This window comes from Equus caballus, chromosome 28, assembly GCF_041296265.1.
Source record: "Equus caballus isolate H_3958 breed thoroughbred chromosome 28, TB-T2T, whole genome shotgun sequence".
NCBI lineage: Eukaryota > Metazoa > Chordata > Mammalia > Perissodactyla > Equidae > Equus > Equus caballus.
Window position 1 is genome coordinate 17,238,213 of NC_091711.1, and position 27,910 is coordinate 17,266,122.

Sequence of the window (27,910 nt, forward strand, 5' to 3'; positions counted from 1 at the left end):
TCATATCCTTATAGTACTTTTTATTTTTCAGAGGACTTTGTTCTCACTATATCGTTAGGAAAATGGAACAGCTAGGTTATTTTTATATCCTTCAGAGAATTGTGCATGCACATATTGAACAAAATTTAAGGAAAAAGAGAAGAAAACGAGAAGAAAGAGTATGAATTCAGTGATCATTTAGAATAGAATATTTTTGCCACAGTTAAAAATTTATTGTTATTTTAATATATTATTGCCACCAAAGTATATCCAAATCTCTAAAATTTTAAGTTTATTATTATCCACTTGCAAGCATTATCAGAAGAGAAAAATTAATGATTAATTCAGTTTAAAGATCAGTGTCATGAAGTTCAATCTTTCTTTTAAATCTCCTATAAATCAGTGTTCTTTCCTTAAAATTTGCACATGTAAAGTACGTTATAATTGCTTATTTAATTAGTATTTTCTGAACATTATACATGTATTTTTTCTACACAAGAAACTAAAAACATATGGTGATACTTCACCACATTTTGAATTCAGTATATGCAATGATAGCCTCTGAGTTCAGAAAATAAGTCAACATAAAGTTCTGAACTGCAGAATTTGATATTTTGAAAAACCAAATTGATAAAAATTTCATGGAGTAATTTATTATAATACTCAATAATTCTATATTACATATACCCAATGACTTCAATAAGTCCTAAACTTAATTAATGTAAATCAAAATCTTATTTTGGAATAAAAGAATACATGTGATTATTTTGAGAATTAACTGGTTCTTCTGGACAAATTAAAATCCAAAATCACTTTTCTGCATATATTCTATTCCCGATATGTCTGAAGAAAGAAACAGTTAATGAGACTTGCAAAACCTGGAAGAAAAGGAAATAATAAGAGATCAAAATATAGTCAATAAGCATAATTTGTAAAGTTAACACTTACTATATAATAACCAAATGCATACTGTAAAGGGAAAAGGGATCAAGGAGGGTGAGAAATTTCTGACTAAGGTACATATGGTTGTGAATAAGAAGTCTGCAGTGCGTCTTCTAGAATAACCCAGGTGTCACCAAGTTCATTCATAGAGGACACCATGGAATAGACTGTTCAATTTTAATTACATGGGTTATCATCAGATGCCTTAATGAATTGCTGATCTGTTTTTGTTCATCATCCTTCTAACCATGTCATCAGTCTTACAGAACTGCCTCTTTTTGGCATAGGATCATTCAAAGTGATGTACAAAGGATAGATGATAAAATGGAGCACAGATACCATGCCCCCTCAGTCTTGTCTTACCATCCCCCCTTAGCATGAACACAATGGAGAATAAACATTTCAAAAGAGTGATACTAATGCTATAAGAGTATCCTGGCTTACCACCATTCTGAGACTAAAACTGTTACCAGTTGAAGAAAATTTAGGGAATTTTAGGTCAGTACCTTTGTGGATCAACATAAAATTAAATTCAGTATACTATTCTGGCCAAACGATGCATTATATATCCATTCCAGTGTTATAGTCTACACTGTAATCATCTATCCACTCTCACAGTTTCTTTGAATCCATAGCCTTCACTTACTCTCGTTGGTCATCAGTGAGACCGAAGAATGAATGAAGTCCTGCTTCTGAATCTCAGTTCTGCGACTGGCACCCTCCAGGTCACGGGATGTGTCTCTTTTGCTTCCCATTGTATCTCTGGCATCTAATATGTACCTGACACACAGTAAATGTTCTCCCCCTCCAAATTTACTGAGTGAATGAATGAGTATATGAGTGACTATGAGTATATGAGTAGATTTACTAATGTCAAACATCTGCCTAGATTTCGGAGATTTGCCAACTTGCAGATTGCCCAAGATGCTGCTCTCACTGCTGAGATGCAAAGTATTTCTTTTTTTTATATCACAAAGTAATGAAATCAATACCGGCCAGGTGACCACTTAATAACAGGGTCCACTCATTTGGCTGATTTAGGGACATCACCTCCAGCTGGGACCTATTCCTCTGCTGGGTGTGGAAAGTCTCAAGGTCCTGGCTCCGACTGGATTAACGTGTCTAATTAGGTCTCCACCTGGTTGTTCTGCAGTTTATTCCGTATAGTCTAGACTTAACATTTTTTATCTTTAAACATATGAACAAAACCTTACCTCTGAAGCCAGAAGTCCAAAGTTAATTCCAAGTAATGTTAAAGCATTAGCATGATACCATGTGTTGATTTTATTTTCACAACCCTGAGGAACAGAAATTACTTAGATTGACTTGGAGATGGAAATGCTCTTATACATAATTCCACTACAAAGAAGAAGATACATAGAGATTAGTAATTTACCAAAGTCTAAAAAGCAAGTCAATGCCTGACTGGAGACTGGACTTTTTAGTCCGGAGAGCTTCATATGACAACAGGACACTTCATCTGCTACTTTTAAAGTTGCTAAGATGTTGTCATGTAACTGAAATCAGAAATTTATTAAGTTTTGAGAGAGATTTGACTTTCCACAGACTATCAAATTCAGGAGGATATATACTACCATCTAAAATGATTATCTTCCAAATAGAAAAGGTTTTTTAAAAAACATAATGCTGTAGGGGCGGGCCCAGTTGGCACAGCAGTTAAGTTTGCACATTGTGCTTCAGCGGCCGGGGTTCGGTGGTTGGGATCCCCAGTGTGGACATGGCACCACTTAGCAAGCCATATTGTGGCAGGCGTCCCACATATAAAGTAGAGGAAGATGGGCATGGATGTTAGCTCAGGGTCAGTCTTCCTCAGCAAAAAAGAGGAGGATTGGCAGCAGATGTTAGCTCAGGGCTAATCCTCCTCCTCAAAAAAAAAAAAAAGCCCAAAAAACCATAATGCTCTATCTATGAATGAATTTTTTGTAATTGAAAGATACATAATCATTTAATAATTACTTATTAAAATTAGAATACCATCAGGATATAAACTATACAAAGTATTAGAAGTTCATGGGATGGAATTCCCAGTTTATCAATATCCCGTACCTGTAAATAGCAGTTACTCCAGATGAACCTCTACTCTTGCTTCTGCCACATTTACCTGAACACCACTTTCATCTTGCTGGGGTACCCTCCCTTCAGTTTTTGCCAATCTGCATACTTCTTTACTCTGGTATTGCAGCTCACTTGCCAACCTCTACACCACAGTTTTGCCAAAAGTGCCTCCTCTCTTGGCAGGGATTTGGGAAGGAGGGCTGGGGACAAAGGTTGATGGAATCCCGAGTTCTAGCGGCACTTAGATCACATGCTCCCAGGAAGTTTACTTAATTTATTTATTATATACCTGAAATAATACTGCAATTCACCTAGTTATGGGTTCAACTTAGTGAAGTAGGTTAAGAACCTAATCACCATGAATAACATTGTTTTTATACAAAAATTTGATCAGAATTCTAAATTGACTTGCAAAAACAAAAAGGCACTATAAACAATTGGAGAGGCCTTGACTCATCTTTACCTCTAGGTAAGTTGCATTCAGTGGCTCATCACAAAACCACTTTCTTAATGTAGAATTTGTGCAAGAACATGGCACTTGTTCTGAATTTTCTTTATTCTTATTCTTCATCCAATCTGTGTAATTGTCTTGGCCACAACACTGTAACTAGGAAAAGGATTCTATGAATTTTACTATAAAATCTTCAAAATGCAGTTAATTATGTGATTCCCATGCATATTAAAGTGGTTTTGGTGATGACTTTATTAATTTATTCTCCACTGAAGTGTAGTGAATAAACAAGCATATTTTTGTTTGTTTAATCCCTTACGTTGTCTTATTTTCCCCTGATGTATGTGATCTGTACATGTATTGCATTTTCAGATTGCATTATGACTGATAGCAAAGTGTGGAACCTTTTTGTGGTCATCAGCTGATAAACAGGAAAACAGTTCCATATATGACCTCTCGTTGATGAGAATCCAGCTTACAGTTCCTAGCCATGAATAGAATTGAGATAGCACATGGAGGGTTGATTGTTTAAACCAAACTCTAAAGCACTCTTTTAGTCATTCAATATTTCCAAGATTGTGCCAAGATTTTTGCTATGTATTGTGACATAGGCAGTACTTTCAGTAACAACTTTAGAAAAGAATGAAATACTTCAACTTTCTCTTATTTTCTAGGTGACAAATACATACCTACTGTAGATGTTAAACAGAGCTAAAGATCTCTACTCATATGAGTGGGCTGCATTTGGAGGACACTGTTATGTCTAAATTCATTTTATAGGAGCCCAGGATGGAAGACACACTTGATTTATGAACGCTACAAACCATGTTTGGGACCAGAACATAGAAGAGAAATCACCTTAGGTGTATCTTCCTCCTAACTGTAGCAGTTCTCTTCATATTTATCCAGAATATGCTGCCACATGTGTTCAATATACATTCAGATTCAGGGTTGTTTCTACTTTCTTAGGACTAATGTGAGATGGTAAATTTCAATTTTGTATTGTGTGAAAAACTGCCGCAAAGAACCAAAAAAGATGATAAGGAAAATAGTCATAGAAATGATCAATCATCCAAGAATTGTCTCACTTCCAATCCTATCAAGTTGAGTTGGGAGGATGTGAAAGAATCAGCTTATGTATTTGTCACCTAGATAATAAGAGAAAGTTGAAGTATTTCATTCTTTTCTAAAGTTGTTACTGAAAGTACTGCCTATGTCACAATACATAGCAAAAATCTTGGCACAATCTTGGAAATATTGAATGACTAAAAGAGTGCTTTAGAGTTTGGTTTAAACAATCAACCCTCCATGTGCTATCTCAATTCTATTCATGGCTAGGAACTGTAAGCTGGATTCTCATCAACAAGAGAGGTCATACATGGAACTGTTTTCCTGTTTATCAGCTGATGACCACAAGAAGGTTCCATACTTTGCTATCAGTCATAATGCAATCTGAAAATGCAATACATGTACAGATCACATACATCAGGGGAAAGTAAGACAAGCAAGAGCATTTCTAATCACATTTCAAGTCTCCTAAAATGCATTTCTGTTATTAAGTGTACTAAAAATAATAGCTTTTTATGTGAGGCATCTAGGGTAGCAGTTAAGAGAATAGAATCTAGTGCTAGATTGTCTGGGATTGAATCTTGGCTTTGCCACTTATTAGCTGTGTGACACTGGCTAAGTTACTGAATTTCTCTGTCCTCTATCTATAAAATGAGGATAATAGTTCTTACCTCCTTGGGTTGTGAGGTTAAATGAGTTAATATATGCAAAGCACTTACAAAAGGGCCTGGTGCTAAGTAAATGTTTGCTATTTTCTTTATCAAGCACCACCTACGCTCCAGGTGCTGATCTAGTCCTGTAAACCATTTGGCTGACATACCAATTCCCTTACCCTGTCCAGAACAATCTAAACTATGAAAGAATAATCCTAACAAAATTATCTAACAAGTATTAGTTGCTTACTATGTCCCAGACCCAAGGCTTTCGATATATTCCATCTATTACTTCATTTACTCCTGCTAACCAGAGGGAGGGGTTATTCTGTCCATTTTACTAATAAGGAACCTAAAGTTGCAAAGGTTTCTTGTCCAGGATCAGGGTCACAAAGCTACAGTGTGGCAGTCCTGACCTTCAGACTCAAATGGTAACTGCCATGCTACTCTGGCGCCAGCAGGGACTGTCCTCAGACTTACTTCCCCCGGGTGCAGCAGGCCAGATGACCCCACTTGGTAGAAGACCGCTAACACCTTTACAGGTGAAACCAGGTTAAAATGCACATTAGTTAACCCAGGAAAAGAGATAGAAGTTAAAAAAGGAGGATAAAACTCAAGATTGATATTCCAGCCAGTTTGTTTAGAGGAAATACAAGGACCTCTCATTCCTCCGCCCCATGCCCCAATGTTCCCTGGCTCCTCCCTACCCTACAGTGGTTACCTCTGACATTGAATTTCTAGTTTTATGCTAATTTTGTCTTACTGTTCTCTGTACAGCATTCAGAATAGTCCACTTGGGTATGTCTTCGGGCATATTTTTAGATCCATATTGAGAAATGACTAAATCAATTTTTTCATGCCATACTTGATGAACCTGTTGAAAATTGTATTAAAAGTGAGAAAAGATAGAAACTTTCCTTATGGTTCCTTAGGATACTCGTAAAAGAGTATTCAAAGTCAGTTTGCTATTTTCTGCTTATATCTAAGTGTTTTGTCTTCCTTATAACTATTTTTAGCAATCTCAGTGAGTATTGAGGCATTTGGTCTTCCAGATTTTGATCTACAGGAAGAATGTATTAGACTTATTTTACAATTAGGGAGAAAGCTGTGTGCTGTTCTTCTGAATGTCTCTACCTTTATTCTTATACCCTCAGGAGAAATTGTGAAAGACTTTAAAATGGACCAAAAAAGATTATTGAGTATCTTTTCAATGGAAACTAAACCTTTTCTAGCACACCTTGAGGGGCCTCTGATTCTATGGGGGTCTGTACCTTTCATAGTTTTTCACTGATTTTACATCTTTGTAAGTTATGTAAAACCATAGCTAGTCAAATGATTCTTTGTCAGAAAAATGCAAATGAAATTTTTCTCGGTGGGGGTGCAGTTGGTCCCCCTCCTTTCCAGGCCTGTTTATTAAGTGATGGCTTTACAAGTGTCTTCTCTTTGGACTCTCCTTTGAATTGATTTTTATATCACACTAGTTCTACATTAATCAGATGTTAAATAAAATCATTGGCCTGTGTCTATTACATATTTTTACAGGAATTATGATTTTTAATTTTAAAAAATTGTCTTTTCGTAATACAAAAACAAAAGCAATCCGATCTGAAAGTTTGGGGAAAAATTGCTTTTTTTAAAATCTAGATATTGCAGAGGTAAATTTTAATAGAAACTTACTTATGCATTAAAAGGTTATGTGACTTTCATAACTAATTCCTAATTTGGTCCTCAAAATACCAAAAGGTAGAAACAACATATATTCTTCCCATTTTACTAACAAGGAGACAGATACACAGAGAATTTAATTATTTGCTTTGTTTACATGAATAAAGAAGAGCAGCTGATACTTTTAAATATAGTTCATTTGAATTCTAGTCTAATGATTTCTCATTGTATTATGCTGTCTTTGAATAATGAAAACTAAATAACTGGTGTGAATACAACAATAATTAAAACATCTGTACAAGTTAAACTCTTACACAGTTACTTATATATCTGTGTTTTAATATACTTAAGAAGATTAGAATAATGTAAAGTGTTATTCAGATCTATAAGTTGTCTATTTAACTTATTCTCTAAGTTAATTTTTATTTAGAATGGAAAATGATGTTTTCCCATTTTATATTGTCATGGGGAGTGGGCAGACTTACATCCTCATTCCCCCTCTAAAGCATTATTTGGGAGATCCAGAGTGCATATGAAACACCTTAGTTCATAAGAGGAAAAACAAGTTTCACATATAATCTTTGTGACTGCTACATATATAAAATTCCCTCACACATACTCCATTTGACAAACATCCACTGGAACCCTAGTGCATCTCCAACAATGAGTTTGGTGCTGTAAATGGCATAAAAAACTTAGAGGCCCATAAGAGCTTAATCCAGTTTGAATGTAGAAGGCAAACTGACGTAAACCAAGCTCTTATCTCTGGGATCAGTTGATAAGTGTTTGAGTCTAGGCTCTGTCATTTGCCCATGATAGATTTCAGCAAGTATTTCTTTCCTTTTCTTTTTCTGAGGAAGATTAGCCTTGAGCTAACATCTGCAGCCAATCCTCCCTTTTTTGCAGAGGAAGATTGGCCCTGAGGTAATGTCTGTGCCAATCTTCCTCTATTTTGTATGTGGGATGCCCGCCACAGCATGGCCCGATGAGTGGTGTGTAGGTCCGTGCCCGGTATCTGAACTGGTGAACCCTGGGCTGCCGGGGCAGAGTGCATGAACTTAACCACTATGCCACTGGGCCAGCCCCCCTCAGCAAGTATTTCTCTTCTCAACCCTTTCACCTTCCTGTTCTGGAAAGTGGGACTAACAATGCATCTCTAGGCGTAGTTGTGAGGATCAATAATATAATGTCTATAAAGTGCTTATCACAGTTTCTAGCATGTGGTGGTTATTATTAAATGGTAGTTCTTATTATTCTTAAAATAAGTAGAGAAGAGTATGTGAACAATATAAGTAAATATGAATGAAACTGATAAACTATATTTACGTGTTAAGGGTCCTTAATTGCTCAGGTTCTATCACCAGGTCCAAAAGTTAGAGGCTGATGGCTTGGGACCTGGTGCTTTGTCACCAAAACAGCTTTACAGGACTCACCTGCTATACACAAACATGTACACATGCACACACAAACACACACATAGTTTTGATGTGGAGAGAAGAAATTTTAACTCCAAATGGCAAGCCATCAACAACAGGCCCTGGGTAATTAGGTATCAAGAGAGCAAATGAAGTTGGAGGGCAATGGTGGCATATAGGAAAGATTTTGTTGGGGGTTGGTCATTCCTTAGGAGCCTACATATAGAAAGAATTTGAAGGCTAGGAAGCATAGGAATTAATCAGGGGTTCCTTCAAAATTAATTAAGAGAAGGAAGAGAATCCTTAAATGGCTACTGTATGACAAGAACTTTATAAGTTGTCACTTAGCGATAAGGTAGGTAGGTGTTAACCATATTTTACAGATGAAGACAGAAGCTTAGGGCTAAGTGGCTTGTTGATATATAGTCATACACAGATCGGCATGACTTCAAGTCCATGCTCTTTTCACTATAGGACAATCTCCCATGATACAAAGACGACACTGAAACACAGAAGTTTTTCAAAGAATTAAAAGTAACTCTATGCTGTAATAGGTACGTTTTGTTACCAAATTTTTTTTAGGCAATTTATTGTGTGCTGTTTTGAACCTAACTTGATAAATATAAATCTTGGTTTAATTAATTAAATTGTTATCACTTGTGACCATACCTGTGCAAAATATATGAATTATTCAGTACATATTCTTTAAATGAAATTGCTAAATTTAAAATTAGTACAAGTCGAAAGGTATTTCTTTACAAAAATAGAATATACTGTAGTGACTGGGTCAATCATGGTAGCCGCGGTTGGCTGGGGGGATAATTTGGATTGCCCAAGCTCAGCATCCTCATCTCCTCTTCTCCAACATTCTTTGTTATTTACAACATCATTCTCAATCTTCTGCAAACAGAGTTAAAGACAAGTTTTCCTAGCCCACCCTTCCAATATGACTCCTGACCCCTTCCTATATAGAATTTTAGTACTTCTATTGAGGTCACCTTTGTAGCCTAGTGGTTAAGATTCAGTGCTCTTCCCACTGTGGCCTGGGTCACTCATCTGCAGGTTGTCATACTGTGGCAGCTGTTGTGTTGCTGTGATGCTGAAAGCTATGCCACGGGTATTTCAAATACTAACAGGGTCACCCATGGGGGACAGGTTTCATCAGAGCTTCCAGACTAAGAGAGACTACGAAGAAGGACTTGGCCACCCACTTCTGAAAAATTAGTGCCAGAAGGTGAAAGGATGGCGCAAAAGACTGGGCAGGGTTCCACTCTGCTGTACGGAGGGTCACTAGGAGTCAGCATCAACTGGACGGAAATAATAAACTTCCATTGAATCCTTTTTTCCTCAAAGACATTTACTTTTAGCTTTTAATAAAGGTTTAGAAGTCTCAATAATCTAAAGTATCCAATTTTCTTTAGATTTCAAAAAAAGGATGATCTTTCCATACCTCCTCTTTCTTTGCGAAGATGAGTGCTGAAAGTACAACCTGAACACCACAGGCCCACGTCAACAGTACTGCATACTAAAACAAAAGAAAAAAGAGATGACAACTATGCTTCTAATATATTTTTAGATGCTACAATGATGGGAAAATGCATATCATATGAAATATACAGTCTTAAAATATACATAGATATTGGATAAGTTTCCTGTCCTCATATACATGAATAAAACTATTGAAAACAAAAGGCAAAGAAAAAAATCAATGAACATTTAGATAAGAGTACAATAGAAAGAAGTGATAGTACAGTCATCCCTCATTATCCACAGGGGATTGGTTCCAGGACTCCTGCAAGATACCAAAATCTGAGGATGCTCAAGTCCCTTATATAAAATGGTTAGTAATTGCATATGACCTATGCACACCCTCTCATATACTTTAAATCACCTCTAGATTACTTATACTATCTAAAACAATGTAAATGTTATGTAAATAGTTGTTATACAGTATTGTTTAGGGAATAATGACAAGAAAAACAATGTCAGTACATGTTCAGTACAGATGCAACGATTGTAGACCTTTTGATCCATGGCTGGTTGAACCTGAGGATGGGAAACCCGTGAATATAGAGGGCTGGCTGTATTTCATGAGAACCTCAATAGACTATGTAGTCTAATAGAGTCGTTGATGATGCCTTCTTCATTTAGATCTAAAACTGTCATACAGGAGAATTCAATTATCTGGGCCTCTACTTAACACCCTATTCTGCTAAAACTGAAGAACTCACTAAATTGTGACCTACTATGTAAATTATTCCATCATGCAAAAGCAATGAAAAACAAAATAGAAAGTAACAAAAGTAACTGCAATAGCAAAGTTAAGTCTGTACATTTGGACTATTTCTTTGAAAACTGAAAATACTCCTATCCAAAGCCAAATAAAATGATTTTCACACTTATTTGACTATTTTTGTCTTTTTTAACTTATGGTGATTGCAATCTTCATTATAGCAGCACACAGTGATGCATACTGTCTAGAATTCATAATAATTTAAAAAGTTTGCAGTCTAAATATTTTACTAACTAAAATATAAGAATGATTTACTGTTAGTATCCTTAGTTTCACATATTTTAAACATTTAATATTTTAAAATAGTCCATTAAAATGCTTATTGACATGAATTATGTTTCCTATTTTCAGAGACAAAAGTTTTAGAGACAAAAATATGGTCTTTAGATCTGTTTGGATATTTAGATTTATAATACTTCTACATACAATATCTCACTTAATCTTCACTTATAAGAGATTGGTAGAGGCAGGAAAAATTGTGCAAAACAATTGTGAGGGATCAGAATTTGCCACCCCAAAATGTATCTCTTTGGCTTATTTTTAAGAACAAAAGACTCAAGAAGAAACTTTGACCTTCCCTCTAACTGCCTCAAAGAATTTAGGGTAGAAGGCCTGTTTCAGGAAGGAAATATCACTATAGATAACTATAGTGTAATATAGACTAGGTGTGGTAGACATGGGGGAACCTAGCAAGGTCCATGTGATAAAGTCCTCTTCATTTCTCATTATCTCTGCAAGGCATGGCAAACATTTGTTTACAAACATTTGCTTTTCCATCTCCATGTAAATTGCCTTCCTCCCCTTTGAATTCTCCAAACACTACACCCAACGTCCTCCTTTGTTTTTGGCTGAAGATGCTATTTAAGGAGGTGGCTTCAGCCATTTTGGTGAGCTACTCAGTTTTCCTGGGTTTCTTCCATGTATACATGTTATTAAATTTGTTTGATTTTCTCCTGTTATCGTGTCTCATGTCACTTTAATTCTTAGACCAGCCAGAAGAACCTAGAGGGTAGAGGAATATACTTCCTCCCCTGCACAATAAAAAAAAAATTACTGGGTTTCTTTTTAATGGCAAGCTGGTTGTTGTCTAGTGGATCCTCCCTGGTTTCTGATCCTATGGGGGCTATGAAACATTACCTTTGACTAAGCTATGACTACTTCAACTCTGTAGAGAGTTAGAGAATTCTAATAGTAATACCAAAGTTTCTTGTCCATAGCAATGCAAATGATTCTTATTTGTGGAAATGCAAATGAATAACAGAGAATATAAATCTCCACAAATCTAATTCTCATTTCAACCAGTTGTTACTTCTTACTGGTTCCCTTATTAATTAATTATTTAAATAACGTCTTTGATGCGTGCTTATTTACATATATGTAAGTCATGATTTTACCTTTGAAAATTATCTTTTAATACCAGTTAGATGTTTACAGTAATAAGAAAAATTTAGCATATTTATATGTTATTAGCACTTAGCACAGTGAGATACTACTCAAGAACTTTTAAAAGAGGGAAGTAAGATTGCTCTGATGAGTTAAACTGCAGAACTAATATCTATTTGATTAGAGTAGGGGTACGCAAAATCACGTTTAAGCCACAGAATAGAATGAAGGCCTATAACATCTGCCCATAACTTGATTGCCTATAACTTGAATTAACATGGTTAAAGAAGAATGTTTTCGTCAAGAAAGTATTGGTAAGTTCAGAGGAGAATAGCAGAAGTGTTGTGATTACAAACAGTAGCAGTCCCCTTCCATGGAGCGTCCAGAAGGGAGAGTGGTGTCCTGGCTTCAAGATCCAAGCTGGCAGGTCCCAGTATCATGTACCTTATGATGGGATCTATCAGGTTTTCTCAGTTGGAGGCCATCAATACTTGAATTACAAGAGGTGGAAACTTACAAGATGTTTATGTTTTACTCCTAGTTTCCCCCTTCCTTTCCCATCCCCAATCCCCAACATTATACTAGTAGCAGACTCTGTGTCCCTCTTGCCTAAATGGGAATTTTTGGCTAGGAGAACAGTCGAAAATTTCCTGCAAGCCATTTCTGTCCTGGTTTCCATATCCAAAATCAGAATCCCAATGAGAAAACTATGATAAATGTCCTGGGAGAAGCGAAAGACAAGATTTGAGAAAAGAGGGTGAGCCTTTGAGAAGACAGAGTGAGGTTTCTTTTTATACTAAAAAGATTCTGAGACCAGTTCTAGAGGTCTGTGGGTTCCCAGAGCAACAGGGGTTAGCACTTGGCTTCCTGGCACTGCCCTGATGAGGTGGCAAGACCCCAGAGGGAAATGAAACTGTGGTTTCCAGTTTTGCCTAAAATGTCTCTGCCAGGGGTACTATTCAAATAATAATATGTAGAAATTATTAACAACAGGCAGCAACTAATCCTCATATCAGGCATGACTCCTTGAATTGCTGTGTCATTAGAGAAGGTTGAATGTCTCAAGGGAGGAGTACCACAGGGAAGGAGCTGAAGTAATGGCTATTTACCAATTGCTCACAAAGGGTTCCACTGACATGCCTGTACTGGTACATACTGGATGAACAGCAGCCCTGCCTTTGCCACGCTAGGCCATTCAAATAGCACACAGAGTAGCCCTGAAGGTACCATCCGAGCTGGGAAAGCGAGTGCTTTCATGGTAACCAGTGTAGCTTGATAATCAGTGTCTAGAGCGACCAGTCAGACTTCCAGTGCTACATAAAAGCTAAGTAACTGCATTCTTCCTGGCAAAAGACACAATGGTTACAGTTGAATTTCCTGTCTGCTTGATACGAGAGTGCCTGTGAATTAAAACAGATTTGATTTAAAGAAAATGTTAAAAGCTGTATTTCGTCTGAGTCTGTGAATTGTGATCCATACCTGCCACATGTACAGTAAATGGCTCATGCTCAGGTCTATATTCCTGATAATAACTTATCTTTTCATGTTCCATGCCTAGGGAGAGAGAGTGTGCTAGTCAGAGGCCAGAGTCTGGTCCCCACAGTAGTTATATTTCTCTTTGTTAAATAATAAATTATGATCTCAGCTGTAAGTCAGCTTCCCACATGCATGCCCACAGGGATAAAATGTGCTGACTACAGGATGTATTTCCTTTTCCTTGCTCATCTGCATTGCTCATTGACTTTAATACACTTTATTCTGGTTTTAGTCTTCAGATTCTTAAGTTTGGTTAATCGTACTTCACCCTAGGAGATGACTTCCTATTGACTCTGTGTTGAAAATTAGTATCTAAGTGTGCGAGTGTTAGGGTCCAGATTTGATCCATGGAAAACCCACCCAGAAAATTCTACCTAGAAAAGTTTCTTGGGAAGGGGCGCTTCATTTGCCTTACTCCCAAGGGCACACTCTACTGCAATGCTATGGTGACTAAATCATTATTGCTCGTTTGTGTGACTTGGACACTGAAAATCGAAGATACAAATTCAGGCTATTGAAATGATATACGTACCAGAATTAAGAGGCATCTGATTTCATTGTGAATTCCCAAATAACCCAAGAGACAAAGAAGAACAGTAGCCAATCCAGTTCCACCAAAAATTCGAAAAATATATAGTATCAAGTGATTATTTTCATCTGTGGAAACCACAAAATAATTTATCATTAAGTGATATTTGTTTTCTATTTAATAATAAATGCAGCAACCCAAGGTTTCGCTAAACTGCTGTTGCCAAACCGCTAGGATTCTCTTTCTTTTTTTAACCTGGTTCTAGCACCTCTTACTTATGCCTAGCAATAACTTTTTTTCTTTAACGACATGATAGAGAATTCTTTCCATCTCAGATGATCTCTTTACCTTTACCTTATCTTCATTGTCTTCTAGGAAAGAAGGCAATTTTTCCTAGGGTGAACTCTTCTATGTCTAATGTACATCCAAATATTTATGTATTCATTTATTCATTCATTCATTCATCAAAAGTTTTTTGATTACCTAACATGTATGTATTAAGCGTCCTTTGTATGAAACCTTGAGTTTATTGCTAACATGGCCCCCATTAAAACTATATTTTATTCTCTCCCCATCTGAAGTGAGCTCTCTGTGCTAGAAATTACATAGATTTATATAAGTCAATAGACTAACTTTTAACTGCTTAGTGCTATGGCACAGACTGTAGAATACTAAGTGCTTAACAAATATTTGTAAAAAAAAAAAGGAAGAATAAATAAATTAAATATGCCCTAGGATTTATGACAGGATAGTGGAGACAGTGGTGTGCTGAAGCCAGCTTGTTCTAGCTTATAAAAACCAATTGTTAAATTTTCACAAAATTTGTAGGCCAACTCACTTCATATTAGCACCTTGAAATCAGCCATTGTGGGATTATTTAAAGCACGGAAATCAACAAATGCCATAAATCAAGACTCTCCATCCTAGAAACGGTTGTACCACTTGGTACAAAGAACACCTAATCCAGTAGGGAGAGGAGGTGGGAGGGTGTAGGTAGGCAGGATTACTGAAGAAGGTAACACCTGAGCTTAGGCTTGAAATGACAGTTGGAAACATCTAGGTTGGAATGGTGGCAGCATTCAGAGACACAGAACTGCACAGTGTGTGTAGCAAACTCAGCTTTGCCAGCACTTTCAGTTTGAGGCTGGTGAGACTGGGAAGGTTTGCAAGGGCCAAACTATGGGCACTTTGGGTGCTGTTGTCCAGCCTTCCTCCCCGGAATTAGGTTCCAGGACAGGACCATTATCTTTCTTGTACACTACTGTATCCTCAGCTCATAGGATAGTGCCCACTGCGTAGAAGATGCTCTATAAATATTTGTCATATGAGTAAATAATGGCAGTGGGGAGCCAGAGAGAAGCTTTTAATGTTACATGGTTAAATTTGCATTTAAAATTAATTACTTCAGTGACGTTTGGAAGACGGCTGAGAAAGGAGATCAGCACAAGGCTATGGAAGGCTGGTACAGTGCAGAGGACAGATGGGGACCTTAGGAGGCATGGTGTTATTACGAATGGAGAAGTGAGGGCAGAATGACTTAAAAAGAGAGAAATAAATTGAAAGTTGCAGATAAAGAAGAGGGGAGCATCCAACATTTCTTGCCTCAAACTGGTTATTTTCAGTTCCATGTCCTGAAACTTTGAGACTTCATGAAGTGTTTTAAATACAAGATTTTTTAGAAGCAGAGCTTAAAAGATAAATTCCTGATTACCTCTGCAGGGGTTTTTTCACAAGCAAGTACATTAGCGTTAATGAGAATTATCTGTCAGCTCCATAATGGAGAGAGAGAAAAAAGAAAAGAAAATGACTTTTGCTTCACCATAATTACTACATTATTAAATTAGATACTGTATGGGAAGTGCTTAAGCCCAGAGCCTGGCACAGAGCCAACACTAAATAAGTGGAAGCTACTGTTGTCACTGTGGTGGGGAAGGAAAGAGAGAAAGGTTGTCACAAGATCTCTACACACCCATTTACTCTGAGCAAACTGCTAATGCATTCAGACATCACGAATACTCTTGCATAAGCAAAGCATACAAACAGAACAGAATAAAAATATCAAGCACTTAGGTATTGCTAAAATTTAGATAAATTATTGAATACTTTGTAGCACTTTATTACATACTTATCTTCTAAAGATTGGCACCCGAGCTAACATCTGTTGCCAGTCTTCTGGGTTTTTTTCTTCTTCTCTCCAAGACCCCCAGTACACAGTTGTATATTCTAGTTGTAGGTCCTTCTGGCTATGCTATGTGGGATGCCGCCTGAACATGGCCTGATGGGCAGTGCTAGGTCTGTGCCCACAGTCCGAAATGGTGAAACCCTAGGCTGTGAAAGCAGAGTGCAAACTTAACCACTCGGCCATGGGGTCGGCCCCCATAATAACTTTCTTATTTAGCTTGCTTTTCCCCACAAACGTGTTTTTTCTTACTTGATGTCTATTAAGAAATACGTTGGCTTTATAGTACATGTTTTTTTGCTATCTTTTCAATGATTAACAGTGCTGTTCAATAGAAATTACTGAGATAATGGAAATGTTCTGTATCTGCACTGTCCAATGAAATAGCCAATACTCAATTGCCACAGGTGGCTATTGAGCAGTTAAAATATTGCTTCCTTCCTGCCAACCAAGGATATCTCTATAAAAACATCCCTTAGTCTATTAAACTTCAGTCCACAGTGACCACAGCATACTACAAAATGGTAAAATAAGGGCAATGTAAAGATCTAAAGTTTTTTGTATGAAGTTAAATGCATTTAATTATTTTATTCATATTTGGGAATATTAAACATATATACACACATTTCAAAACAAAAATATTAAATTTATTTTCATGAATATCGAGGACATGCAAAAAAAGTCCAAACAACCACACCGGGAAAATTGTGGATATGCATTTTGCCTTAAACCAATCAGAGGTAAATGATGTCTCTTATCTCTTGTCTTTCTAGGGAATCTGATTCCTCTCACTTTTTTCTCCGACCAGCTTCTGATGTGCCTCAGTTCATAAGGTAAACACATGGCTGCTGATAGGTCCTATGTTTCACAGTCTTGGCTACCTGGGGTAAGACTGGTCCCAGACTCTTAATCTCATATTCAAAATTTAATTATACATGTTTCAGGTGTGTAGCATTATAATTTGACATCTGGATATACTACAAAATGCTCACCACCACAAGTGTAGTTACCATCCATCACCACACAGTGGCCCTCCCTCACCAATTTCACCTCCTCAAACCTCCTTCCCCTCTGATAACCACTAATCTGTTCTCTATATCTATGAGCTTGCCTTTGTTTTATTTTGTTTGTTTGTTTGTTTTAGATTGCACATATGAATGAAATCATACAGTATTTGTCTTTCTCCCTCTGACTTATTTCACTTAGGAGAATACCCTCAAGGTCTATCCATGTCGTTGCAAATGGCAAGATTTCATTCTTTTTAATGGCTGAGTGGTACTCCATTATATATATAATTTATGCATATATATACCATATATATATATATATACACCATATATATATACCATATTCCATATATATACCATATATATACCACATCTTCTTATCCATTCATCCATTTCCATTGTTGGACACTTAGGACTTAGGTTGTTTCCATATATTGGCTATTGTAAATAATAATGCAATGAACATAGGGGTGCATATATCTTTTCGAATCAGTTTTTTTGTGTTTTTTGGATAAAAACCCAGATGTTTTTCGGAATAGCTAGGTCACATGGTAGTCCTATTCTTAGTTTTTTGAGGAACCTCCATACTGTTTTCCATAGAGTCTGCACCAATTTACATTCCCACCATCAGTGTATGAGGGTTCCCTTTTCCCAACATCCTCTCTAACACTTGTTATTTCTTGTCTTTTAATAATAGCCATTCTAACTGGTGTGAGGTGATATCTCATTGTGCTTTTGATTTGCATTTTCATAATAATTACTGATGTTGAACATCTTTTCATGTGCCTATTGGCCATCTGAATGTCTTCTTTGGAAAAATGTCTATTCAGATCCTCTGCTAATTTTTTAATCAGATTTTCTTGTGTTGTTGAGCTGTATGAGTTCTTTATATATTTTGGATATTAACTGCTTGTCGGATGTATGACTTGCAAATATTTTCTCCAATTCAGTAGGTTGTCTTTCCATTTTGATGATGGTTTCCTTGACTGTGCAGAAGTTTTTAGTTTAATGTAGTTCCATTTGTTTATTTTTGTTTTTGTTTCCCTTGCCTCTGGAGTTTGATTCACAAAGATATCGCTAAGACAGAAGTCAAAGAGTTTACTGCCTACGTTTTCTTCTAGGAGTTTTATGATTTCAGGTCTTACATTCAAGTCTTTAATTCATTTTGAGTTATTTTTGTGTATGGTGGAAGATAGCGGTCTAGTTTCATTCTTTTGCATGTGACTGTCCAGTTTTCCCAGTTACCATTTATTGAATAGACTGTCCTTTCTCCATTGTATGTTTTTGGCTTCTTTGTCATAGATTAATTGTCCTTATATGTGTGGTTTTATTACTGGGTTCTCAATCCTGTCCCATTGATCTGTATTTCTGTTTTTGTGCCAACACCATACTTTTTTGGTTACTATAGCTTTGTAGTATAGTTTGAAATCATGGAGCATGATACCTCCAGCTTTGTTCTTCTTTTTCAAGATTGCTTTGGCTATTCAGGATCATTTTTGGTTCTGTACAAATTTTAGAATTATTTGTTCTAGTTCTGCGAAGTGTGCTGTTGGAATTTTGATAGGGATTGCATTAAATCTGTAGACTCCCTTGGCTAGTATGGACATTTCAACAATGTTGATTCTTCCAATCCACGAGCACAGAATATCTTTCCATTTATTTATGTCTTCAATTTCTCTCATCAGTGTCTCATGGTTTTCAGTGTACAGGTCTTTCACCTCCTTGGTTAAGTTTATTCCTAGGTATTTTATTCTTTTTGGTGAAATTGTAAATGAGATTGTTTTCTTAATTTGCCTTTCTGATAGTTCATTATTAGTGTATACAAATACAATAGATTTCTGTATATTGATTTTGTATCCTGAAACTTTACTGAATTCATTTATTAGTTTTAACAGTTTTTTGGTGCATTCTTTAGGTAGATTCTCTCTCTCTATATATATCATGTCATACACAAATAGTGACAGTTTTACTTCTTCTTTTCAGATTTGGATTCCTTTTCTTTCTTTTTCTTGCCTAATTGCTATGGCTAGGACTTCCAATACTATTTTGAATAAGAGTGGTGAGAGTGGGCATCCATGTATTCCTCCTGATCTTAGAGGAAAACCTTTCAGCTTTTCACCATTGAGTGTGATGTTAGCTGTGGGTTTGTTATATATGGACTTTATTATGTGGAGGTACATTTCATCTATACCCACTTTGTTGAGAATTTTTATCATAAGTGGATGTTGAATTTTGTCAAATACTTTTCCTACATCTATTGAGATAATCATATGATTTTTGTCCTTCATTTTGTTAATATGACGTATCACATTAATTGATTTGTGGATGTTGAATCATCTTTGTATCCCTGGAATAAATCCCAATTGATCCCAGTGTATGAGCCTTTTAATGTATTGCTGGATTCAGTTTGCAGCATTTTGTTGAGGATATCTCCATCTATGTTCATCCAGGATATTGGCCTACAATTTTCTTTTTTTATGGTGTCCCTGTCTGGTCTTGGTATGAGGGTAATGCTGGCTTCAGAAAATGTGTTTTGCAGGGAATATATTTTATTGAGATAAAATTGATATATAACACTGTGTAAGTTTAAGGTATACAACGTATTGTTTTGGTACATTTATATATTGCAATATGATTACTACAGTAACATTAGTTAACATCTTTATCATGTTTATTTTTTCTTCTTTCTTCCTTTCTTTCATATTTATTATTTCTTTTTTGTTTTGAGAATAGTAAAGATTTGATCTCTTAGCAACTTTGAAGTTTATAATACAGTATTATTGACAATAATCACTATGTTGTGCATTAGATTGTCAGAATTTATTTATCTACTAATTATAAGTTTGTAGCCTTAAACAACATCTCCCCAATTCCCCTACCTTAAGGCCCTGGTAATCACAATCTACTCTCTGTTTTTAGAAGTTCAGTGTTTTTAGATTCTACATATAAGTGATATATAGTATTTGTCCTTCTTTGTTTGACTTATCTCACTTAGCATAATAACTTAAAGGTCCATCCATGTTTTTGCAAATGGTAGGATTTCCTTCTTTCTCATGGCTGAATAGTATTCCATATATATCTTACACATGTGAGATATATATATCACAGCTTCTTTATCCATCCATCTGTTGACAGACATTTAGGTTGTTTCCATAGAGAATATTATATTTTATTTCAAACCACATGATGGTGAGAGAAGATGACAACTGAGTTTTAAAAGAGATTGTTTAATTTGGGCAGTGAAACTATGTTGATCTTCACTATCCTTTCAAGTCTACAAATCTGTACAAGTTTAGAGTTAGCAGAACAATCACTATCTTCCATTTCTCTCATCCCTCTTGTCCAAAGTTTCAAGCTCTCTCTCCCCAAATTCTCTCTTCTTTATGGTCTTGGATTTAGGTCCTATTATTTCATAAGGTATTTCCAAAACCAAGTGACAAAGACTTTCAGAGAAATTGGACAGTACATAATGAATTTTAGAGAAATACTGCCACCTGCTGAATAAATCATTTATGCAATTGTTTGAAATGCAACACTTTGGTTCATTCACAGAATAAAAGGAAAACAGATACATACCCAAAGCTGTGAAAAGATTATTTCTATCTAATAAAAGCCATGTGCCAAATCCCATAAGTAAAAGTCCAAAAACCTACAAAAAAGACAATCAATGCTTTTTTTTTAAATTGCCAATAAAACACATTACATTTTTAAATAAATAATTATGAAGATTCTTACCAAGAAAGCTCCATTAAAGAGATTAAGAAAGTATTTAAAAATTAATGTTTTGCTTTTCCTTAACATTCTTTTTCTCTCCAAATACTGATGATTCTGAAAAGAAACACACAACTTTAGTATAAACACTCACCACAGTAGCAACTTTAAATAATTCTACCTACTCATGTCGTTTATTTGCACATTTTTCTTCTCATGCCAGTGGTCAGTATAACATTCCCCTCCGCCCTCCTGAATATAAGGACATATTGAAGCTATCTTGAAACTGTACTTGTCTTTCTCTATCTGCATTTACTGGCTAGGTAGTAGAGACCAAGAGGGCATTTGTATAAAATGTCAATAGCTGCCTTACTGAACTGCTTGCAGTTTTCAGAAAGTAAAATATTTTATATTGTTTCCAGTCTTAACACACCTTTTTGTCCTTGCTGGACTCTTTCGTTCACCTCTGCCCACCCCTCCTCTTTTCCAGGATAATAGCTCTACATTGAGGCGTCGCCTTGGAAGCCTTTGAGTAACCTCAATTTTTGCCTAATTTCTCCTTTGCTTGTCTTTTGTCCCAAGTAGATGCTGAGGTCTTTAAGTAGAGAGAGTAGGTCTTGTATACTATTATAACCCCAGAGTCTAGTACATAGTAGGTACTTGATAGATGTTTGTTGAATGACTGAATGAATGGATGAATTAAATTAATTAGTCTATAATTTAGTTTGGTATACACTGTAAGGAAAGGAACTAACTTAAGGTTATGTTAGTTAAAAATTATTTTTCAGATAGCCAATTTTCCTAAAACTTTTTGGAAAAGTCAACACTTACCCCCTTGGGTTTTGGTGCTCATTTTTATTAGATACAATAATTTTAAGCTTTCCCTTTTCCTTCATTGTTTCAATTCTAGCTAGCACCATATTTTAAAAAGTATTGTAGTTTACAATGTTTTATACATACAATGCATAATAGACATGAAGAAAGCAGATCTAATGAGACTAATTTGAAGCTGTGTGTCCCTAGTTAGGAAGAAACTAATCTATTTGTCGAAATAAAGGATGCCATGAAGAGTAGAGAAATAAGAGATGTCTGGGTTAGAGTCCATGCACTTCTCTCCATACTTTGACCTGAGGCCACATTCCTCCTAAAAACTCCCAAAGTTCTTCACAGTCTAAAGAGTCTCTCCAGGCTTTGTCTTCCACCCTCTGCTTTGAACTCTCCTGCTGTCATTTGTTTCTCCAGTTTCCGTCCTTTAGTCTTAGATTCCTCCAGCGTCTGGCCTGTTTTGATGGGACACTCACTTGGAAAGACTGTCTGCTTTTTATTTGTTTCTCCCCAAGATGCTGTAGATCTACATTTTTGGCTTCAATTCTATTTACTGCAACATATGAAAAACCTATGATCCTCTCCTACAGCCTAAACAAGAACTTAGGCCCAAAGTCCTGAGCTCTGTCTGCAAATGAGAAAGAGAAAGGAGACTAAAGAACGAGCACTCTCGGCATAACTCTGGTGTGAAATGTTGAAGGCGCAGACTTGACTGTTGTTTGGTCATAATTAGCATGTTAGAGTCGAGGCAAAAATGCTTTATCAAAAGACCCAAATACAAAAACAAACTGAAATTTATTTCTCTCTCAGTCCAAGATGGGTAATTGATTCTCTTCTAGGAAATCACCTTTGGAACCTGGCTGGGGCCTGTTCCAGCCTGTTCAATATATGACTCCCAAATTTGCTCGAAATGTCATCCTGTATAACCAGCTGAAAGGAAAAGAAGGTGAGCAAACTCCAGCAAACATTTTAAGCAAGTTAAGTGGTGCACGCTTCTCTTCTGCTTATAACCCACTGGCACATACTTAGTCATAGGACAATTCTCAGGGGAGGTAGAGGCAACTACGTGCCCAAGATGAAGGAAAGAAGTGAATTAGGGTGGAAAAAGCCAAACAAAATGCCTGACAGTTAGGAAAGGGAATTACAAAAGGTAATTAGAGGGAGAAAAAAAGGGTGTGGATACAGTTTCTATATGCTTTACTATGGAAAAGAAAGAATCAAAGATGATCAGAAAGATTCCTGTAGGATGGAAAAATAAAAGAACAATGATAATCACTGCAAACAGAAAAACAGAGAAAGAAATTGTTTGAAAAAATTATAAATTTAATATTTAATAATTGAGTTTGAGTTAGTAAAAGATATTTTTGTGGTTAAGGACTGTTAATGGAGGGCAGGTAAATGGATAGCATAGGCTATGCAGACTTGGGAGTCATCCACAGGGAGCTGATGTCATGGGAATGAAGGAAAGAGAAGAGGGATTGACTATAGATGAAGATGAGCAGAGGTGTGATGGTAGAGAATGATATGGTTAGGAATTTGGATTTTTTTAAAGCAGACTTTTACACAATGAGAAGATAAACATGGAAACCAACAGAGGAAGAAATTTCTAAAACGGTGTTACATGATATAGAGGTCAAAGAGAGTGAGAATTCAGTACTCTCAAAGTCAGCCAACTTGGTAAGGAGGATGCTCATGGCAACTTCAAAGCAGCAGAGTTTTAATCTGTTTGTGTTGCTATAACAAAATACCACAGACTAGGTAGCTTATAAACAATAGACATTTATTTCTCACAATTCTAGAGGCTGGAAGTCTGAGATCAGGGTGCCAGCATGGCTGTGTGAGGGCCCTCTTCCAGGTTTCAAACTTCTTGTATCCTCACTTGGTGAAAGGGACCAGGGAGCTCTGTGGGGTTTCTTTTATAAGAGCACTAATCCCATTCATGAGCCAGCCCTGGCGGTCTAATTGTTAAGATTCAGTGCTCCTACGGCCTGGCCCCATTCGTCTTTCAGTCAGGGAACCACACCCACCTCTCTGTCAGTTGTCATACTGTGGCAGCTGTGATGTTGAAAGCCATGCCACTGATATTTCAAATACCAGCAGGGTCACACATGGTGGGCAGGTTTCAGCAGAGTTTCTAGACTAAGACAGACTAGGAAGAAGGACCTGGCCACTCACTTCTGAAAAAAATGGGCCATGAAAACCCTATGAATAGTAGCAGAGCATTGTTTGAAATAGTGCTGGAAGGTGAGAGGATGGTACAAAAAGACCAGGCAGGGTTCTGCTTTGCTGTACACAGAGTCGCTAGGAGTCGGAATCCACTCAACGGCACTAACAACAATCCCATTCGTTAGGGATCCACTCTCATGACCTAATCACCTCCTATCCCACCTTCTAACACCATCACATTGGGTGTAAGGATTCCAATATGTGAAAATTGGGGTGGGGGAGCACAAACATTCAGACCAAACAGGGTGTCCAAGCAACGAGTCAAGGAAGCCCATAGCCATGTTTGCACAGAATGGTAAGAAGAGACGGTCATGTGCTGATCTTTTCAGCCACCAGCCTCACATACTGGAAACAACGTCAAGGAAAATGAATGTGTGCCAACATACAGATACACAACAAGTTAGTGCAGTTCCTCTTTAAATATTTGTAGTGTGAAGAACCTATATTTTCTTTTTCTACAGACAAAGAATTTGTTTTTATCATAATCAAATAAAGTGGTATTTCTTTTGTTCATTTCCTGATTAAAGTCCAACAGCAGAGATATTTTTTAACTGTATAAATGCTATAAGACAATTTACAATAATTCACCTATTCATAGGTGTCATTTTTCACTAATTAAATAGTACTCTAATTACTTTTTGTTATTGTTTTTAAGTTCCTTCTAAGTGCCAGGAGATGGGAACACAAAAATGAATAAATAAGATACGGAGTCAAATATTAAAACCTGTGGCCAACTCTGAATTATGTGTTGGGGGAGCAGGGATAGAGAATAAAGGGAACCGGGAAGTTACAAAGAGCAGATGAATTTGAGATAATTTTGAAAGATGATTAAGAATGTCCCAAGCAGACAAACATGGGGCAGAGGTAGGAAGTTTTCAAGGCAGATGGAACACTGTGTTCACAAGCTTTATAGTGCAGTGCTTGGGGCCATGGGTCAGAGTGCCAAGAGATGAAAGATAAGGCTAGAGAAGTAGACTCTAAGGATTGTGAAGGAGCATGTATACTTTGCTAAGAATTTGCTTTTATTTTTCTGAAGGTGATGGGGAGGCAAATTCTGTCACTGGTGTGGAAGTCTAATTAGAAAAGAAACCTAAGACAGGGAGATACTTTACAAAGCTAATGCCCTTGTTCATAAGAAATGAATGTGATCCAAACGGAAAGACGGCTTTGAGGATGGAGAATACTACCACGATATGAGAGATATAGTAGGAAGTAGAGTTGCCAGTATTGGGATGTGAGAAAGAGGCAAATATGAAATTTGAACCCAGGTCTATAGAGCTTAAATTCTTAAGCTATTAACATTATTCTATATTCTACAATGTCATTCATATTGATTGCCTTGACCATCAAAATTTTGCAAATTAGGCATTATTATGCTATAATCCCCAGTACTACCAATGAGGAAAGACAGTCAGGAAGGTAAAATAGTTTTCTTGAATCCACCTACTTAATAATTGCTACCCTTTCCAAGCCCCAGTGTCATCATCTGTAAATGTATGATTTTCACAAAGGGATGTTGTGAAAATTAAGTGAGATTATGTTGGTAAAACACTTAGTTCAGTACTTGGCTAAATCTTACTAATTAATAAGTAGTACAGGTATAGAAATACTAAGGTTATACAAGGGAAGTGCACATGAGGATGGGAAATGGGATGGAAACTGTGGGAAAGCAATGGACTCTGAAGCAGGTGGTCATGTCTAAGAAGCCAACATTATGGGTTGCATATTAAAAATATTATTATACAGGGGCCAGCCCCATGGCCTAGAGGTTAAGTTCAGCATGCTCTGCTTTGGCGGCAGGAGTCTGGTTCCCTGGCACAAACCTACACTACTCGTTAGCAGCCATGCTTTGGTGGCGACCCAACATACAAAATAGAGGAAGATGGGCAGTGATGTTAGCTCAGGGCCAATCCTCCTCAGCAATAAATAAATAAACAAACAAATAAATAAATATTATTTAATAATCATCCTTAAGGAAATGAAACAAACACACATCTGCTATGCAGCTATTTGAGAATTGCCTTGACCATCAAAATTTTGCAAATTAGGCACTATTATGCTATTTTTTCTAGTATTGCCAATGAGGAAAGTGACTCAGGTGGGAAGAATAACTTTCTTGAGTTCACCTAGTTAATATGTGGCAGAGCTGAGATTCAAACCAGAGCTATAATTGATATGCTATCAATTTGTTTGAAAAGGTGAGCTTAAAGAAGGAAAGCAATTTAGACATCATATTCAAATTAGCTGATTACTAAATAGCTATTTAAAATTAGTTTTAGAAATTAATTGCTTACTAATGGATTTGATATTATTTAGGAAAAGACTGAATAGTTTTATAATTACAAATAAAATTAATCTTAAGATTTTTACATGTGAATTTCAACATAATAATGTAGCCTGAGGATTTTAAAAAAGTTTGAATAGTTTATAAATCAGTGATGACCATGTCAGCTGCGAGGAGAGAGCGCAAAGAGGGTTAGAGAGGGAACCTGAAAGTCTGGGATGGTCTTTAAGTGGAAAAGAGAAGCAGAGGTAAATAAAATAAACTAAAAAAATAAATAAAACTAAACAAAAAAAGAAGAAATGGCATTTGAACATAAACTTCTATAATGAAAATATTCTAAATTTAATTCGATTTGAAACCAGTTTATTTTTGAAAATCATTATCTTTCCTGGACGAGACACTAAAGTGCTTTTCTAACATTAAAAATCTACTGATTTCTCACTCTATATTATTAATTCTTATGTTGATGCAATACAGGTTTATTGTTACCAGGATATAGAGCCTATTTTCTTTGAAAGGCTCAGTGAAATGTTTACTTTTACTGTATTGTATGTCAGATATCTAAAATTATGCTTAACCACTTCCTCTTGGAATTTAATGCTTTGTTTGCAAATTTTAAGCAAGTTAAAATCAGAAGTATCTGTTATTAACTAAGAAGAAATTTCACGTTTTGTACCCTATATATTTGCTCCACAAAAAAGAAATCTTGAGGAATTTTTAAGTTAAAATTAAATAGCATTATCTATACTTATAACTTCAAATGCTATACTAAAACAGTGGGTGTCACTGTCAATATTTTACAGTAAAATATATTCCAGAAAGTAATTTTTCGAATTTCTCATCCCGCATACTCGTTCACTTAGAAATTTCTGATAGGCCTTGAGAGATCATTGATTAGTTTTTTTTCTTTTTAAAAAGAAACTGTTTTCATGGAAGGCAAAGAGTTTATTGGCTTCTCTCCTATATTTCCAGACCCCCAAATCACTCTTTAGGATTAACGTTTTGTGGAATGAACAATTTATACATGAGTCACTCAACATTCACTTCATTCAAGTATAAATATAGCTAGCTCTGAAACAATTTAAAGGTCGGTCTACCTTTACTTGGGTAATTGTAACAAAATGTCACTTCTTTATTAAATACTTCTCAAACTTATTTAAATATTAAAATCTACCTGGAAAAAAATGTAAGCGCCTCATCCAGCTCCTGAGATGTAGAGTTCGCTCCAATTTCGAATGGAGATAGTTTGTCCTACTGGGGCACCTGTAAGGAAAGGCCGGTCCATCTTCCTTGGGATTGGCTGTTGCCGTGGTTACGCTTTGTTTGGAGGCTCTGGGCGCTGTGTTCCAACCAAGCCGGGGGAATTAGCAGCTGGTGGGTGAGCCGGGGCCCCTCCAGGCCGGGTTGGTGTTGCGGGAGGCGAGGCCGGGCTGTGGGAGCGCGGACGGAGCCGGGCCCCTCTCCGCCAAGGGGCAGCCGCGGGCCGAGCGGGCGGCCGCGCGAGTCTGCGGAGCCCGAGGCTCCCTCCAGTTTTGGAGGTTTCGGTAGCTCCCTCAAAAATTGAAGGTCCACCCTGAGGACCAAGGGAGGCTTGGCTGGTCCATCCTCCACTCCCCCGCCGCCCCCCGCGACAGTTCCCTCCCTCCCTTCCTTTTTCTTTCTTTTTTTTCCATATATAACTTATGGTT

At 36.6% G+C, this 27,910-nt stretch overlaps 2 protein-coding genes across 18 annotated transcripts in view; one reads left to right on the forward strand and one right to left on the reverse strand.

The window, feature by feature from the left end:
* TSPAN19 (tetraspanin 19) lies at positions 1–27,520 on the reverse strand. Of its 2 annotated transcripts, XM_001915574.4 has the most exons (9): positions 27,397–27,520; positions 20,912–21,004; positions 20,753–20,825; positions 13,994–14,118; positions 9,700–9,774; positions 5,933–6,043; positions 3,461–3,604; positions 2,136–2,219; positions 1–857 (listed from the first exon to the last, which is right to left on the reverse strand). In XM_001915574.4, the coding sequence occupies exons 2-9, from the start codon at positions 20,975–20,977 to the stop codon at positions 789–791; spliced, it is 747 nt and encodes a 248-aa protein (XP_001915609.2). In that variant the 5' UTR covers positions 20,978–21,004; positions 27,397–27,520; the 3' UTR covers positions 1–788. The 2 variants fall into 2 exon arrangements, with proteins under 2 accessions (XP_001915609.2, XP_023487185.1); XM_023631417.2 differs by lacking the exon at positions 3,461–3,604 and having other exon boundaries at positions 3–857; positions 27,397–27,502.
* The window catches only part of LRRIQ1 (leucine rich repeats and IQ motif containing 1), a 214,479-nt gene continuing 214,024 nt past the window's right edge, over positions 27,456–27,910 (forward strand). For 10 of the 16 annotated variants that reach the window (XM_070254613.1, XM_070254618.1, XM_070254607.1 and 7 more), the window contains exon 1: positions 27,472–27,596. The gene's annotated coding sequence lies outside the window, so the exon portion shown is untranslated. Of the gene's footprint in view, positions 27,601–27,910 lie in introns of all 16 variants that reach the window. The other 6 variants (XM_070254621.1, XM_070254622.1, XM_070254611.1 and 3 more) reach the window with 4 other exon arrangements.

Excerpts from the sequence above, each read along its gene's own strand:
- TSPAN19 (XM_001915574.4), bottom strand. The coding sequence starts at position 20,977 with ATGTTAAGGAAAAGCAAAACATTAATTTTTAAATACTTTCTTAATCTC. Across the intron at positions 6,044-9,699 it reads TCTTCGCAAAGAAAGAGGAG|GTTCATCAAGTATGGCATGA; the intron begins GTATGGAAAGAT and ends AATTTTCAACAG. Across the intron at positions 3,605-5,932 it reads TGAATGCTGTACAGAGAACA|TTACAGTGTTGTGGCCAAGA; the intron begins GTAAGACAAAAT and ends TCCTTTTCCTAG.